The 18932-nt window shown below is 43.3% G+C and overlaps 1 protein-coding gene across 1 annotated transcript in view; it reads left to right on the top strand.

Annotated features, from left to right (window-relative positions):
* The window catches only part of dpp6a (dipeptidyl-peptidase 6a), a 129080-nt gene that overhangs the window by 31136 nt on the left and 79012 nt on the right, over window positions 1-18932 (top strand). The window contains exon 5 of the mRNA XM_066683210.1: window positions 11989-12087. Coding sequence (XP_066539307.1) covers window positions 11989-12087 — 99 coding nt within the window. The remainder of the gene's footprint in view (window positions 1-11988; window positions 12088-18932) is intronic.

The raw sequence follows: 18932 nt of genomic DNA, 5'->3' as shown, positions 1-18932 counted from the left end.
GCGACAAGGGGAACAAGAGAGACCACTTTAAATGTTTACTCTGGTTATTAACCTTTGTGCCTGAGGCAGATATTTCAAAATAACTGGAAGTACACTGTGAGTGGGACGTTGTAGTCAGAATTACTGCCTGCGGTTTCTACCTTGTTGCTGTTTTGTTGAATTTAGATGATGCTTTTGTTAAAAAAAGAAGAATTTTTACATTTCTATTCATGCAAAATAAAAGTCTTTTATCTGACATAAATTGTACACGGCAAACCGTAGTCAGGCCTGAGTAGACTAGAGAAAATATTATCATGGTTTGGGTGTGAAAGAGACATATCTATAATCATCCCATGACTCAGAAACACATTCTGATTTGAGAAAAATATAAAAATATATCACCAAAGGGAAAATCAAATATACTGTTGGACATTAAAGCCACTGTCCATTCATTTTTAGAGGTTCCTCCTGACCTTGATCTGTGTTTTATGGTGAATATGCATGGAAGTGGCGCAGAGGGAATGAATGGATTTTTGTGGGCGTGGCTAAATATGTGCATATATATGATGTCAAGTCACAGGACCAGTGCCAGGATTTGTACAATGTGTACAACATATAGTTTGTCCTTTGTGGACTGTGGATGTACACATGAATTTCTAATGCTTAACATGCATGAATGAATGAATGAATTAAATCATTAATAAATAAATACATGCATACCTTACATCAGCCGTTACCCTGCCTCTAAATTTAACCTTGACCCTAACTCTAATCTCCAGAAATTCAGGAGCTACAGCACTGTTTCTGTGATTCTTCTTCAGGGTGTGTGGATTTAGTAAAACAGCGCCACCGGTGGACAGGAGCGTTATGTGACTATGTTAGGAACATCTGTGCTGTTCCTGTTCATCATATTTTCACCCATTTATGCGGATATTTTTACTTGTTATATAAACATTTAAATAGTTAAATAATTAATAAACAGCCAGTGTTAGGCTTTGAAGGTTAGAACACGCACAGAGGGAGAGTTCTGTAGTTTTCTTTTGCAGGTTCAGTAATCTGATTACTGCCAGCGTGTTTGGAGCGTGTTTTCCTCCGAGAGCTTCAGAGTGAAGTGATGTGCAGCAGCACAGAACAGATGTAATATCAGCCGGCTGTGTGTCACACGTCTAATACAGCGTGAAGCACAGACCACACTCAGGTGAGGAATATTACACTGGAGCTCACACTGTTACAGGGATGAAGAAATGCAGTGGAGGAGCAGAGCAGACAGGCCGTGACTGACCGGCGAATGCAGAAGAGGCCATTGGTGAAGGGAGCTTTACTGTGTTCTCTTTATGTTCAAAGACTTTGTGTGATCGCTAAAGGAAGGCATGGAACCCAGCCCAAAGTCATGATGCCCAATTCCAAGTGTCAGCAGGAGAAGTGAAAAGCCCCCAGGTCTTGAACTTTTGAGCAAAGGAACTACGTTCCATGCTTTTTCTATGAGCTGGGGCGATGTCTGTGATATTCGACCAACATTAGTACCTGACCTCACTGACGTTTATGGCTTATACAATCAAATCCTCACAGAAATGTCCCTACAACAAATCTAATCTTTTTTTTACTTGTACACAAGTTATTTTAGTATGAAGATGGACTGCCCATTTTATCTTAGTACAGATATTATATGCGTTTATGAGAACGAGCGAGTTGTTTTAACAGCAGAGGGTTCTGATTCCACCTCTTTCACTCCTCATTGCTCGCTAGCAGCTCAACTTTGAGTCTCAATGTTTCACAAGCGGAGACCCAATGGTAGTAGTGTCCTGATTACAGTGTTCTGGGGGAATTATTTTATTTGATGGTATTGATTAAATGACTACATAATTAAATTAAACCTAGTGAGATGACACCGTCACTCTTACATTCAAGGGTATGTATTAGTAGATGAATTGACTTTAAAAATCTAACTTAGGATGCTAAACATTTTTTTTTTAACTATGACACCATGAAAATATACAGATATTTACAGATATTGTGGAGGAGAGAATATAAATACACTTTTAAAGTAGCCGGCTGGACATTAAGACTTCTTCTGGACCTCTGAAGGGACTTTAGTAAACAAACAAAAATGTCCTGTACAGGGTATTTTTCTAACCTTCACGAAGATTTTGATTTCTGGTTTTACATTGAAAAACCTACTGTTTTAAATAAGTGTAGGCTTTTATACTGCCTTTATGTCTGTTTGTGTATCTTTCTGATGCCCCCCACCACTTTTCCTGTCATCCGAACCCTCCCCCGCCTATCCCAGACTCCATTAGTCTTCCTCTCATTACTCTTTCATTACTCTTTCATTACTCTTTCATGTGCTTTAAATGGCTGTTTAGCCCAGCGCCCCGCTGAACGGAGGATGAGCAGATGAATATTTATCCTGTTTCAGCGGGGGGAAGGTTTTAACTCGGAATACCGCTGCACTCCTGCTGCCTTTAGTCTGGAGCAGTCAGCCAAAGCAAACCTGCAGATGGACTCCAATAAATCTGAATCTGCACTTCATGCAACAGGAGTCATGTTCACATGGCTCCTGACGAGAAGAGGACTTTTATTTTGACAAATTGTGCATGACAACAATTTCAGTCCTAGTCTATGTTTGTAGTTTTCTAGTGGACAAAATTACAAAGGGCTGTTCCAAAAGTGTTAGTAAAACATAGCCGTAATTATATTTGTTTAAGTAAAGTTCTAGATACGTTGGGAGTAGATTGTGTTTACCTGTGTGGAAGGGGGATGATTCCAAACCTCATGACTCATGACTCAAGTCTGATTTCAAACCTCATGACTCAAGACTCAACTCTGATTTCAAACCTCATGACTCACGACTTAACTCTGATTCCAAACCTCATGACTCACGACTCAACTCTGATTCCAAACCTCATGACTCACGACTCAACTCTGATTTCAAACCTCATGACTCAACTCTGATTTCAAACCTCATGACTCACGACTCAACTTCGATTCCAAACCTCATGGCTCATGACTCAACTCTGATTCCAAACCTCATGACTCAACTCTGATTTCAAACCTCATGACTCATGACTCATCTCTGATTCCAAACCTCATGACTCACGACTCAACTCTGATTACTAACCTAATGACTCATGACTCATCTCTGATTTCAAACCTACAACTTGATTATGATTCCAAACCTCATGACTCACGACTCAACTCTGATTTCAAACCTCATAACTCAACTCTGATTCCTAACCTCATGACTCAACTCTGATTCCTAACCTCATAACTCAACTCTGATTCCTAACCTTATGACTCATGACTCAACTCTGATTCCTAACCTTATGACTCATGACTCAACTCTGATTCCTAACCTCATGACTCACGAGTCAATTTTGATTCCTAACCTCATGACTCACGATTCAACTCTGATTTCAAACCTTATGACTCATGACTCAACTCTGATTCCTAACCTCATGACTCAACTTTGATTTCTAATCTCATGACTCAACTCGGCTCTCTTATCCCTCATTATATTGCTTTATAGCAAGGCAATAATTTAATTCCCTAAATAGCGATAAGAATCATAAGTGATTTCAGACACTTGCACACTCTGTTGATTAGTAACAAAGAAACTTACAATGTATCCAGCTCTGCATTCAGCTCATGTAGTGAGCTATGATGTTCACTATAAAAGGCAAGAGCATTGTGGGAGTTTGTAGTGCCCTCAAAATCACAGTTGAATTGCTCTTTACGATTCGGACACTCAGAGAAAAATGTCGACACAGCTATTCAGCATTGTTTTCCGTTCAGTATCTGTCTGGAGTTCATAGCCTACCCCATGAATTTTTTTTTTGTGCACAAGGGTCAGTCCATTTTCATTTCATGTTGGAGAGAGAACTTCGGAAACAACACCACTCTCTGAACACACACTCAGCAGAGCGTCTGAGCACACACACTTGGCTGAAAGTTTTCCTCTGCTTGGGAAACTCACTCATCTCTATCACATTGTTTCTAGTTAGAGAGCAGTTCAGAGTCCATTCTTCTTGGCTGAGTTGTTTACAGCTGTGTGAATGGCACATTTGCTTTAATGGGGTCTGTAGCCAACTAAGTTCTGTCTCTACTCACCTGTACTCCACCAAATTCTGCTTTTACTCACCTGTACTCCACCAAATTCTGTCTCTACTCACCTGTACTCCACCAAATTCTGTCTCTACTCACCTGTACTCCACCAAATTCTGTCTCTACTCACCTGTACTCCACCAAATTCTGCTTCTACTCACCTGTACTCGACCAAGTTCTGTCTCTACTCACCTGTACTCAAAAAAATTCTGTCTCTACTCACCTGTACTCCACCAAATTCTGTCTCTACTCACCTGTACTCGACCAAATTCTGCTTTTACTCACCTGTACTCCACCAAATTCTGTCTCTACTCACCTGTACTCGACCAGATTCTGCTTTTACTAACCTGTACTCCACCAAATTCTGTCTCTACTCACCTGTACTCGACCAAATTCTGCTTTTACTCACCTGTACTCCACCAAATTCTGCTTCTACTCACCTGTACTCGACCAAGTTCTGTCTCTACTCACCTGTACTCCACCAAATTCTGTCTCTACTCACCTGTACTCCACCAAATTCTGTCTCTACTCACCTGTACTCCACCAAATTCTGCTTCTATTCACCTGTACTCCACCAAGTTCTGTCTCTACTCACCTGTACTCAAACAAATTCTGTCTCTACTCACCTGTACTCCACCAAATTCTGTCTCTACTCACCTGTACTCGACCAAATTCTGCTTTTACTCACCTGTACTCCACCAAATTCTGTCTCTACTCACCTGTACTCGACCAAATTCTGCTTTTACTCACCTGTACTCCACCAAATTCTGTCTCTACTCACCTGTACTCGACCAAATTCTGCTTTTACTCACCTGTACTCCACCAAATTCTGCTTCTACTCACCTGTACTCGACCAAGTTCTGTCTCTACTCACCTGTACTCCACCAAATTCTGTCTCTACTCACCTGTACTCCACCAAATTCTGCTTTTACTCACCTGTACTCCACCAAATTCTGTCTCTACTCACCTGTACTCCACCAAATTCTGCTTCTACTCACCTGTACTCGACCAAGTTCTGTCTCTACTCACCTGTACTCAAAAAAATTCTGTCTCTACTCACCTGTACTCCACCAAATTCTGTCTCTACTCACCTGTACTCGACCAAATTCTGCTTTTACTCACCTGTACTCCACCAAATTCTGTCTCTACTCACCTGTACTCGACCAGATTCTGCTTTTACTAACCTGTACTCCACCAAATTCTGTCTCTACTCACCTGTACTCGACCAAATTCTGCTTTTACTCACCTGTACTCCACCAAATTCTGCTTCTACTCACCTGTACTCGACCAAGTTCTGTCTCTACTCACCTGTACTCCACCAAATTCTGTCTCTACTCACCTGTACTCCACCAAATTCTGTCTCTACTCACCTGTACTCCACCAAATTCTGCTTCTATTCACCTGTACTCCACCAAGTTCTGTCTCTACTCACCTGTACTCAAACAAATTCTGTCTCTACTCACCTGTACTCCACCAAATTCTGTCTCTACTCACCTGTACTCGACCAAATTCTGCTTTTACTCACCTGTACTCCACCAAATTCTGTCTCTACTCACCTGTACTCGACCAAATTCTGCTTTTACTCACCTGTACTCCACCAAATTCTGTCTCTACTCACCTGTACTCGACCAAATTCTGCTTTTACTCACCTGTACTCCACCAAATTCTGCTTCTACTCACCTGTACTCGACCAAGTTCTGTCTCTACTCACCTGTACTCCACCAAATTCTGTCTCTACTCACCTGTACTCCACCAAATTCTGCTTTTACTCACCTGTACTCCACCAAATTCTGTCTCTACTCACCTGTACTCCACCAAATTCTGCTTCTACTCACCTGTACTCGACCAAGTTCTGTCTCTACTCACCTGTACTCAAAAAAATTCTGTCTCTACTCACCTGTACTCCACCAAATTCTGTCTCTACTCACCTGTACTCGACCAAATTCTGCTTTTACTCACCTGTACTCCACCAAATTCTGTCTCTACTCACCTGTACTCGACCAGATTCTGCTTTTACTAACCTGTACTCCACCAAATTCTGTCTCTACTCACCTGTACTCGACCAAATTCTGCTTTTACTCACCTGTACTCCACCAAATTCTGCTTCTACTCACCTGTACTCGACCAAGTTCTGTCTCTACTCACCTGTACTCCACCAAATTCTGTCTCTACTCACCTGTACTCCACCAAATTCTGTCTCTACTCACCTGTACTCCACCAAATTCTGCTTCTATTCACCTGTACTCCACCAAATTCTGCTTCTATTCACCTGTACTCCACCAAGTTCTGTCTCTACTCACCTGTACTCAAACAAATTCTGTCTCTACTCACCTGTACTCCACCAAATTCTGTCTCTACTCACCTGTACTCGACCAAATTCTGCTTTTACTCACCTGTACTCCACCAAATTCTGTCTCTACTCACCTGTACTCGACCAAATTCTGCTTTTACTCACCTGTACTCCACCAAATTCTGTCTCTACTCACCTGTACTCGACCAAATTCTGCTTTTACTCACCTGTACTCCACCAAATTCTGCTTCTACTCACCTGTACTCGACCAAGTTCTGTCTCTACTCACCTGTACTCCACCAAATTCTGTCTCTACTCACCTGTACTCCACCAAATTCTGCTTTTACTCACCTGTACTCCACCAAATTCTGTCTTTACTCACCTGTACTCCACCAAATTCTGCTTCTACTCACCTGTACTCGACCAAGTTCTGTCTCTACTCACCTGTACTCAAAAAAATTCTGTCTCTACTCACCTGTACTCCACCAAATTCTGTCTCTACTCACCTGTACTCGACCAAATTCTGCTTTTACTCACCTGTACTCCACCAAATTCTGTCTCTACTCACCTGTACTCGACCAGATTCTGCTTTTACTAACCTGTACTCCACCAAATTCTGTCTCTACTCACCTGTACTCGACCAAATTCTGCTTTTACTCACCTGTACTCCACCAAATTCTGCTTCTACTCACCTGTACTCGACCAAGTTCTGTCTCTACTCACCTGTACTCCACCAAATTCTGTCTCTACTCACCTGTACTCCACCAAATTCTGTCTCTACTCACCTGTACTCCACCAAATTCTGCTTCTATTCACCTGTACTCCACCAAGTTCTGTCTCTACTCACCTGTACTCAAACAAATTCTGTCTCTACTCACCTGTACTCCACCAAATTCTGTCTCTACTCACCTGTACTCGACCAAATTCTGCTTTTACTCACCTGTACTCCACCAAATTCTGTCTCTACTCACCTGTACTCGACCAAATTCTGCTTTTACTCACCTGTACTCCACCAAATTCTGCTTCTACTCACCTGTACTCGACCAAGTTCTGTCTCTACTCACCTGTACTCCACCAAATTCTGTCTCTACTCACCTGTACTCCACCAAATTCTGCTTTTACTCACCTGTACTCCACCAAATTCTGTCTCTACTCACCTGTACTCCACCAAATTCTGCTTCTACTCACCTGTACTCGACCAAGTTCTGTCTCTACTCACCTGTACTCAAAAAAATTCTGTCTCTACTCACCTGTACTCCACCAAATTCTGTCTCTACTCACCTGTACTCGACCAAATTCTGCTTTTACTCACCTGTACTCCACCAAATTCTGTCTCTACTCACCTGTACTCGACCAGATTCTGCTTTTACTAACCTGTACTCCACCAAATTCTGTCTCTACTCACCTGTACTCGACCAAATTCTGCTTTTACTCACCTGTACTCCACCAAATTCTGCTTCTACTCACCTGTACTCGACCAAGTTCTGTCTCTACTCACCTGTACTCCACCAAATTCTGTCTCTACTCACCTGTACTCCACCAAATTCTGTCTCTACTCACCTGTACTCCACCAAATTCTGCTTCTATTCACCTGTACTCCACCAAGTTCTGTCTCTACTCACCTGTACTCAAACAAATTCTGTCTCTACTCACCTGTACTCCACCAAATTCTGTCTCTACTCACCTGTACTCGACCAAATTCTGCTTTTACTCACCTGTACTCCACCAAATTCTGTCTCTACTCACCTGTACTCGACCAAATTCTGCTTTTACTCACCTGTACTCCACCAAATTCTGTCTCTACTCACCTGTACTCGACCAAATTCTGCTTTTACTCACCTGTACTCCACCAAATTCTGCTTCTACTCACCTGTACTCGACCAAGTTCTGTCTCTACTCACCTGTACTCCACCAAATTCTGTCTCTACTCACCTGTACTCCACCAAATTCTGCTTTTACTCACCTGTACTCCACCAAATTCTGTCTCTACTCACCTGTACTCGACCAAATTCTGCTTTTACTCACCTGTACTCCACCAAATTCTGCTTCTACTCACCTGTACTCGACCAAGTTCTGTCTCTACTCACCTGTACTCCACCAAATTCTGTCTCTACTCACCTGTACTCCACCAAATTCTGCTTTTACTCACCTGTACTCCACCAAATTCTGTCTCTACTCACCTGTACTCCACCAAATTCTGCTTCTACTCACCTGTACTCGACCAAATTCTGTCTCTACTCACCTGTACTTCACCAAATTCTATGTCTACTCACCTGTACTCGACCAAATTCTATCCTTACATGGGCTTGTTATTCCTGATCAGGTCAGTGGGCTTGGCACTTTATCCCTGATTACTAGCACTGTTCTGAGGATGTTGTGGTATTAGTGGAATGGATGTGGGAGTAGTGGAATTGGATCACAAGTGTCTAGCACTAATTTCAAGTGTGAACAAAGTACAGTGCGTCATGGAGACAGACTATAATCACAGTGGCTGGATGTATAAGGCCATACATATCAGCCGGTACTGCAAATGAGCAAGGATTAAACTGGAGACAAAACAGTGGAAGAGTGACACTTATATGTAGAAATCCAATTAAAAGTGAACAGTCAAGACCTTGGAGCTGTGTGACAGTAACTGCAGCGCCACCTTGCTCTACCCTTGAGCTTAGAAATACAGGTTGCCACTGTCCTGCTATCGTTAGGCGAATTATGCTGACTGGCCAGAAGTAACTGGTTTGAGTTGGTCTGCTGGATGTTCCGTATTTTGTCAAATGGTAAGCAAAGGAATGGCTGCATGATACAGTGAGATATAACTTTTCTGATCTAAATCCAAAGCAGAGCACGTGGCGTTGCTAATTATCGGACCCTGAGACATTGACGAAAGATTAATGTGCTTTTGTCAGGTTAATAATCGGGATGCGCTGTTTGACAAAAATTGATTGTGCATTTGTCAGGCTGTGTGAACGGCCGTAATTACCCAGAATGCTCAGAGAACACTTAGCAGGAGCATTTGAGATGGGTCAATGTGCACGTGCCAGAGTGACGGACATTTCTGTGATTTATTGTTCATTTACGGGGGCTGTTTGTGTCGTTCTAACAAGGAGCGTCTGATGGTCCATTTGTGCTCTGCAATAGACTGTGATTAACCATTTGTAGGCCCGAGTCCCTGCTGTCATTTTACTCTGGGTTCCTTATACATCACATGATGTGTTTACATTACATCAAAAAGTAGTCACACACAGTTAGTTAAAGGGTGTTGTTTTTTTTGCAAAAACAAGAGTGCACACATTAAATCTTAATATACATCATACTTTTTTTTGAAGCTGTATCAGTAGTTTTTGTAGAGGCTCATTTGGTCAATAGAGTATTGCAGCGCTCAGACACTATGGACATCAAGCACATGTTCCAGTTCATCACAGAAATCCTCAGTGAATTTGACACTGAGTCTCTGTGCGGGATTCTGCAGCTCCTCCAACACCAATCTCCTCCAGTCTGTCTGTTTGAACCTTGCTTTGTGCACAGGGGCACAGTCCTAGTACAGGGAAGGACCACCCTCAGAACTACTACCAGAACATCTAAATGTCTTCATTGTCTTTGCATGCAGGTGTATTATAATGTATATATGTTTATTGTGCTTTAAAGTGTGTGAGAGTAATGAAGCTATATAGCACATTTAATGGTAGCCATGTGTTTAACGACAAGCATGTGCTTCCTCCAAGACACGTGATGTCCACCACTGCCTCTTTCCACACTGCCACTACTGCAATATCACTTGACACCCCAATGCTCCGGAGCAGAGCACCGACTGATCTGTCACATCAGCTGATGCTGTGTGATGAAACTTGGGAAGGGATGCAGGAAGCCATCCCACTCACTCAGAAATCCAATCCAGTTCTGCTGTCTCCTCACAGGTGTCTAACCTGTGATCTCCTGATGATTGGACCATGGCTTTGACCAAGCCCTCAATAGTGGCAGATATTCAACCAGAGAACCATATGCTAACTCTTTCCCCATATCTCCCCAGGTGTAATAAGTGACATTTTTTGGGGGGCAGTACACTCGCTGTTTCGCTTTTTAGGAGCCACACCACCGCTCGTGTCCAAGGAGAAATGAGACAAATCAGATATTGCCTCTGTTGCTTGTGCTGTTTCCAATGAATATGAAATGAGTGGCGCGGCAGAGTGGGGGGCCGATGGTATCTGATGTGGCGAATTATGTCCAAATAAATCAAGTTAGTGCAGGAATCTGCAGCCAAGAGCATGCTGCCCAATTTAATAATCAAACACCCAAATGGTCGTAAGCAGCTGCCTGGGGGGACGCCTGATTGTTTTGCTCGTGTTGTCTCTGAGGACCACTATTCCTCTCCCTTGGCTACTGCTGGTCTTTCTCTCACACTGTCTTCAGCGAGTGTGTGTGTGTGTGTGTGTGTGTCAGTCAGAGGTAGATGAAGTGTGCCGGGTGATGGATTCTTCCTGCGCTTTGCCTGTCAAACACTCTGAATGCACTTGAAAATTCATCACTACGGCATAGACCTGATACATAGAGGGAAAAACATAGTGTGAGTCTGATCTCTCTCTCTCTCTCTCTCTCTCTCTCTCTCTCTCTCTCTCTCTCTGATACATATGAGAGCAAAATAAAGTAAAAGAGGAATATTGCAACAGAAATAAGAGGAAGAGTGATTTCTCAGCTATGAGAAAAGATAGATAGAGAGACGGATAGATAGATAAATAGAGAGAGGAAGAGATAGAGTTGGGGGGGCCCTTTGGATGTGTTTTAGACAACAGTCATCTGCAGCGTACACTCCTGACATTCAGCTCCAACACAGAAATATAAAATGCCCGCAAACCTCCCTCCATTTCAATGCATATGATTTAGAAATGTTTCTACTACAGAGCTCACACGTCAGCAGCGGGAGTGTGTGTGTGTGTGTGTGTGTGTGTGTGTGTGTGTGTGTGTGTGTGTGTGTATGCTTTCACTCATGCTGTAGGCATCAAAATCTGTTGAGACGTGTTTCGGGGACTTGTCTTATTTATGAGGACCACAAGCTGCTCCCTGCAGCGAATGTCATTACACTTTAAAGTGAAGACGGTTTAGGTTTAGAGTTAAGATTAAATTTAGGGTTAGGTTTGGGCTAGTATTAGGTCAGGATAAGCTCAGGGTAGAAATGAACACAAGGTGAGAGAGAGAGAGAGAGAGAGAGAGAGAGAGAGAGAGAGAGAGAGAGAGAGAGAGAGAGAGAGAGAGAGAGAAGAGAGGAGAGAGAGAGAGAGAGAAAGAGAGAGATAGTTCGTAGAAGGGTTTCACTTTCTGGATCGATGCCAGAAGCTGGAGATGAAGCCGAGGCCGTGTTTCTTCACTTTCTTCAGTTTCTCCTCTTTTTCTCTTTCTTTTTTTCTCTTTTAGAGTAAAACTCTGCAGTGAGTGAGCAGTGAATGTCAGACAAATCAACACACACACACACACACGCACACACCCTACAGAGCTGAGAGCTGAACCGTGTGCAGCCGAGCAATTCAGCACCAACAACTTTTTGAGCTGCAGAGTTGATTTTCTCTGCACTTGAAATGTTTCAACTCTCTCTCTCTCTCTCTCTCTCTCTCTCTCTCTCTCTCTCTCAGGTGAAGATGATAGCCTGGCTCTGAAGGGGAAAGTGACAGTGGAGGACATCTTTAAAAAAGACTTCAGAGTTCATGACCCCGGAGCTAAATGGATCAGCGGTGAGTGGATGGCTGCTGTTGTGCAGCTGAAGTTTTGCTGAAAGCTGCTATCAGGGAGTTTGACTCCGCAGTGAATCATCTCAGAAGTGAGAGGGGGGAAAGGGGGACAGGACCCTCTGATTGTTTCTGAAATTCAGAGACAGCTGTAACTGAGGAGGGTCAAATCTCAGACACCTGACTCTTGAGCCTCTTATAAACTGACTCATGGCACAACTCCAAATCCAAACCTCATGACTCAGGAGTCGATTTTGATTTCAAATCTCATGACTCACGACTCGACTCTAATTCCAAATCTCATTACCAACGACTTTACTCTGATTTCACACCTCATGACTCATGACTCAAATCTGATTCCAAAGCTCATGACTCATGACTCAAATCTGATTCCAAAGCTCATGACTCATGACTTAAATCTGATTCCGAACCTCATGAGTCACCACTTGAAGCTGATTCCAAACCTCATGACTCAGGATTCGACTCTGATTCCAAATGTCATGACTCACACCTTAACTCTGATTCAAAATCTCATGACTCACAAATCAAATCTTATCCCGAAGCTCATGACTCATGACTCAAATCTGATTCCGAACCTCATGAGTCACCACTTGAAGCTGATTCCAAACCTCATGACTCATGACTTGAATCTGATTCCAAACCCCATGACTCACGACTTGACTGTGATCCCAAATCTCATGACTCACAACTCAACTCTGATTTGAAACCTCATGATTCACGAGTCGACACTGATTCCAAATCTCATGACTCACAACTTAACTTTGATTTGAAACCTCATGATTCACGACTCGACTCTGATTCCAAATCTCATTACCAACGACTTTACTCTGATTTCAAACCTCATGACTCACAAATCAAATCTGATTCCGAAGCTCATGACTCATGACTCAAATCTGATTCTGAACCTCATGAGTCACCACTTGAAGCTGATTCCAAACCTCATGACTCAGGATTTGACTCTGATTCCAAACCTCACGACTCATGACTTGACTGTGATTCCAAACCTCATGACTCACAACTCAACTCTGATTTGAAACCTCATGATTCACGAGTCGACTCTGATTCCAAATCTCTTGACTCACAACTCAACTCTGATTTGAAACCTCATGATTCACGAGTCGACTCTGATTCCAAATCTCATGACTCACGACTCAACTCTGATTCCACAAATCACAAGTGAATTCAGAATTTCACTCTCCTTTGATTAGTAACAAAGAAACTTGCGATGCATCCTGCTCTGCATTCGGCTCATGTAGTGATCTATGATGTTCACTATAAATTACAAGAGCATTGTGGGAGATTATAGTGCCCTTAAAATCACTCAGAGAAATGGTGACTCCCTAAACGTTAATGGTAAGCTCTTTCAGACACAGCCTCTGATTTCAAATGCCATGGCTCATGATTCAAATCTAACTCCTAATCAACTCAGTCCTGACCCAACTCTGATTCTAAATCTCATGACTCACAATCCAACTCTTTAATATTTAGAGTAAAAACACACTGGATGGATACGGACTGTTCTTTAACATAGTAGTTGAGTCCAAACTTTAAAAACAACACACGGTTAAAGTTTCATTTTGCAAATCATTTGTAAACAAGGATGGATTACAGCTTTTAATCAGTGCAGTTTGGCGAATGTAATGTTCAGCGTGCAAAGCCAGGTGTTTCTGGGCTCAAACACAGTGTTTAAGTGTGTGTGTGTGTGTTAGCATTAGTTGTGTGTGAGGTGAAAACTGATGAGGCTGGAGTGGACTGGGCTTTGGATTATGATGATGCCAAGACCCTGCCGGTTTGAAGAGGGAGCTAATGGCCTCTTCACACAGCTGACCATTTGACCACACACACAGTTGCTGTTTGTACTGTGTGTATAAATGTGTGTAGATGTATATATTGCTACCGTGAACTATTGCCCGTTATTCAAATGAGTTCACACAGTGTTATTGATGTGAAGCACCACTCTTCCATGTCAGCCCTGGTGTGTTTGGCTTGTGTTCTGTCCACTAGAGATGACCCACACTTTAGATTTATTTCAATACAGAATACCGATAGCCATTATTTATTTGGGCAAAATTAATTACAATTATTTACGTTTTCAAGCTGTAAACAAAGGACCTGGTGAAGTAGTGTTAGGTTTATGTTTAGTCGATTATGTTAATGGAAAACCAAGCTCATGGGCTCCCCCTGCAGGTGCAGAGTCAAGGGGAGGGGGAGGGATTGGGGTTCGTTTCCTACCCTCCTCCAAAAGTAACAAAGTTTCTGCAGTGCTGAGTCCAGAGTAGCAACGACAGAGGCTCTATTCTCCCTTTCATAGGTCCATGGGGCACCACAATGAGTGTGAAAATGTAATTTCCAAGTAAATAATAACTAGTGTTGCTTTAAATTCAGAATATAATGTTTAGGTCTACTTTACTCTGCCCTACTCACCTCTGAAATCAGCCATGGCTATAGCCTAGCATAGCTAACATGCCTACCTAACTGCTCCCCAGTTGCCATGGCTAGGGTAGCCCACTGCTCTGAACATGTGTGCTCACCGCCCCCTAGTGTTCACCAGTGTGTGAGTAACTGTATGTTTCACTGTACGGATTGGGTTAAATGTGGAGAACAACGTCCTCTGTGTGCAGCACAGTGGCCAGTAAATGATTCTGATTCTAATTCCTTTCAGAAAGTGTCTGTACACCACTGTTAGCTGCTAATGCTAAACTAGAGGTTTTTTTTTCAGTAATGGGAGGTTCTACAGTATTTTGGACGGCATCTATGTGTCTTTTTAGATTATCTGAATCAAACAGAAGCTTAAGAATGTGTTGATCATATCGTTTTTCCATAGCACTGCTCAGCCCAGTGATCCGGCTCCTCCCTGAGGTGTCTAACAGCCAAAAGATCAATGGAGCACTTTGGTTTGACTCCAGCCTCCGCTGCCCTGTCTCCTCCAATCAAGCACCTTGTTCTTGATCTTTAGAGAGTGCAGATGGGAGCGGGCCCCTGGAGAGGGGTTTTATACCCCTCTACTCCATCCCCTCCTCTCTCTACTCAAATCATTCCCCTGACACCAGTCCTCACCATCTCCAGCAATGTGGTGATGCCAAGCCGGCGATACTCCGCAACTTTTAAAGGCAGTGGCAGAGATCCTCAGGCTGGGACCACAGTGCACAGTGCTCTCCACTGGCTGCCCATTGGGTTCACCTCATAGTTTTAAGTGTTTAACCCCTTCATATCCATTGACATAACTCCTTTATAACTGCTGACATTATGTCAATGGCTATCTCAGTTGTAATGAAAGGGTTATGTCAGTGGTAATGAAGGGATTATGTCAGAGATAATGAAGGGGTTATGTCACTGGATATCTCAGTAGTAATGAAGGGATTATGTCAGTGATAATGAAGGGGTTATGTCTGTGGTTATGAAGGGGTTATCTCAGTGGTAATGAAGGTGTTATGTCACTGGTTATCTCAGTGGTCATGAAGGGGTTATGGCAGTCGTTATGAAGGGGTTATGTCAGTGGTTATGAAGGGGTTATCTCAGTGGTAATAAAGGTGTTATGTCACTGGTTATCTCAGTGGTCATGAAGGGGTTATGGCAGTGGTTATGAAGGGGTTATGTCAGTGGTTATGAAGGGGTTATCTCAGTGGTAATGAAGGGGTTATGTCACTGGTTATCTCAGTGGTAATGAAGGGGTTATGTCAGTGGTTATGAAGGGGTTATGTCAGTGCTTATGCCAGTAGTAATGAAGGGGTTATGTCAGTGGTTATGAAGGGGTTATGTCTGTGGTTATGAAGGGGTTATATCAGTGGTAATGAAGGTGTTATGTCACTGGTTATCTCAGTGGTCATGAAGGGGTTATGGCAGTGGTTATCAAGGGGTTATGTCAGTGGTTATGAAGGGGTTATCTCAGTGGTAATGAAGGGGTTATGTCACTGGTTATCTCAGTGGTCATGAAGGGGTTATGTCAGTAGTAATGAAGGGGTTATGTCAGTGGTAATGAAGGGGTTATGTCAGTGGTTATGAAGGGGTTATGTCAGTGGTTATGAAGGGGTTATGTCAGTAGTAATTAAGGGGTTATGTCAGTAGTAATGAAGGGGTTATGTCAGTAGTAATGAAGGGGTTATGTCAGTAGTAATGAAGGGGTTATGTCAGTGGTAATGAAGGGGTTATGCCAGTAGTAATTAAGGGGTTATGTCAGTAGTAATGAAGGGGTTATGTCAGTGGTAATGAAGGGGTTATGTCAGTAGTAAATAAGAGGTTATGTCAGTAGTAATGAAGGGGTTATGTCAGTGGTAATGAAGGGGTTATGTCAGTAGTAATTAAGGGGTTATGTCAGTAGTAATGAAGGGGTTATGTCAGTGGTAATGAAGGGGTTATGTCAGTAGTAATTAAGGGGTTATGTCAGTAGTAATTAAGGGGTTATGTCAGTGGTTATGAAGGGGTTATGTCAGTGGTAATGAAGGGGTTATGTCAGTAGTAATTAAGGGGTTATGTCAGTAGTAATGAAGGGGTTATGTCAGTGGTAATGAAGGGGTTATGTCAGTGGTTACGAAGTGATTTAATCATTTTTGTAAACTTAACCATTCCAGCGTCATTGTGTATTTAAACTGGGATACATTCATTTTCACTGAACCCTGATGAGGGGCTCTGTGCGTTAAGACATGACCAGGTGCTGCTGGTCATTTTGTTGGTCACACATCTCAGAATATACATCAGATCTGACACAAATGTGATTTATCTCACTGTGTGAACACAGTAATCTGATCTTTGTTTTAAAACCAGATTTGCACCATTTTGGCAAATCAGATTTCTTTCTGAAATGCCTTTCTCAAAGTATCCACACTGCAGATTACAAGTGACCAAATGTGATTTAGATGGTCAGGCTGTGGTTGTGTCTGCTTCAATATGCACTGGCTGTCTTCTAGCCACAAGATTTAGAGATTTAGAGAGCTTTAGTTTCTGTAAAAGGGACACAGAGAGAGCAGCTGCACATGAGCCTTCAGTCACCTTAATTGGTGCCAAGCATTGGCTAGAGGTGTGCAACGACCTCAGCATTGAGCTGTGTGATCGTGGAACTCTGTACTATGGGGGGGTTGACCTCCATCCAATGTTGGAGCAGTGTTTGAGGGTTCCAAATCCATTCGGCCAAAAAGGTACCTGACGTCACTAAATAGCTCACGGCTATTCGGTTCAATCAAACCAAAGCATTATGAGTGCGGCCCACTTGTTGACTGTTAGCACTACTCTGCTGCCCCCTAGTATCATCCAGTGTAAGAAGAATAAATGTATTCCTTGTCCCTGGGACCAGGTTCTTTTTAGTCACTGAGTAGGGACTAAACCGTGGCGTGTAAACCTTGCAGAGCGCTGATCGTCCAGAGAGAGTCGTCACTCTACGCCACGCAACGCAGACGACCAGCACCAACTCTCCATCTGTAAAATCTCCAGCTGCAGCAGAGATCACGTTTGTTTTTATCCGACTCACGACGGCAGCTCGTAAAATGACGCCGTGGTCTTTTGAAGAGGTTCAAACGCTCCTTGGATCGGTGGCCGACGAAAGAATCCAGCGAGAGCTGGACGCTGCAACAAGGAAGGAACAAACTCTACTGATCTGTCTGAACTGATGACGGAGCTGTGTTCAGTCCCAAACAACAACAACACGCCGATACACCATGAGTAAACACCGCTTAACGTTACCGCCGCCGTTGCTGTGGTTTCCAAAGCCCGCTGTTCCCATTAGAGATGGGGTTTTGAGACGACAACAGATACGTTTTGGGGGTTAGAGCTGTTGTAGTGAAAACAAATCTCGTGCAGAGGCCAAAAAGCGAGTAGAGCCATGTAGAGTTAAGCAGAGTAGGTACTTTGCAGTGGAAAAACATCACAACTTATTACTTTGGGGCAAATGCTCCCATAGCCCTCTAAAAAATATCACCTGTGAGAATTTGCTAAAGACTATTGCTTGTGTATTACATCTCAACTGGTATTTTCAAGGCCCTGTAGGACCCAGTAAGACCCTATAAACACTAAAGAACTGAGCTTTAGGGACTGAGAGTGGTATGTCTCCTCATGCTGCGTGGTGGTCAGCAGGGTGTTTTTAAGCGCAGTCACCACTGGTTGGACGCTGTTATGTTCTGGACACTGAGTAATGTTCATAGCTCTCATTGAGGACCATTAACTCCCGAGTCTCTCCCATTCATCTCTCTGGCTCTGGTTCTGGCTCGGGCTCGGGCTCTGAGCAAAGGGCCGCGTTTCCCTGCCGTGGAGAGAGCAGTAATTTAGGAGGAAATGATGACAGCCGTCTCTTCGCCTCTGGTGATTGATGTTCTGCTCATTTTTCATGCTGCCGTTTGCCGCTCCGCTGTTGTTCCCGCATCGCTCCGTCAGTCAGGTAAAAACAAATCCGTCAGAGAGCACACCATGGCTCGGCAGAGGCCAGGGCGCTCTGTTTTTCACCTCCGCTGCTGCCAGGCTGAGAAATGTAAACACTGCTCTCTCAACAAAGCGCTGTGTGCTTAACCCTGAGAAGTCATTCGCTGAGATGCACCCTGCACTCTTTCCACACTGACTGTCCATCCTCTCAGCTCCGCTGACCAAACAGAAGCACTGTGACGTTCTACAGTTACAGAGTGTAGCCCATCTGCTGCTCTGCATACTTTGTTTGCCGCTGACATGACGCTTGTGTGTTAGCGTGTGTTGTGCTGGAGTAAATGGATCAGACACGGCAGTGCTGCGGGAGTTTAATCCCAGCGTTAGTTGTCACTGACGTCCTGTGGGCAGCACCCTCGTCCAGTGTCCCGATGAAGGACTAGAGGACAGATGAGCTACTGACTCTGACTCTACATCTACAAGGTGGA

This window comes from Hoplias malabaricus, chromosome 10, assembly GCF_029633855.1.
Source record: "Hoplias malabaricus isolate fHopMal1 chromosome 10, fHopMal1.hap1, whole genome shotgun sequence".
NCBI classification, from domain to species: domain Eukaryota; kingdom Metazoa; phylum Chordata; class Actinopteri; order Characiformes; family Erythrinidae; genus Hoplias; species Hoplias malabaricus.
This window is presented reverse-complemented; position numbering and strand designations above follow the sequence as displayed.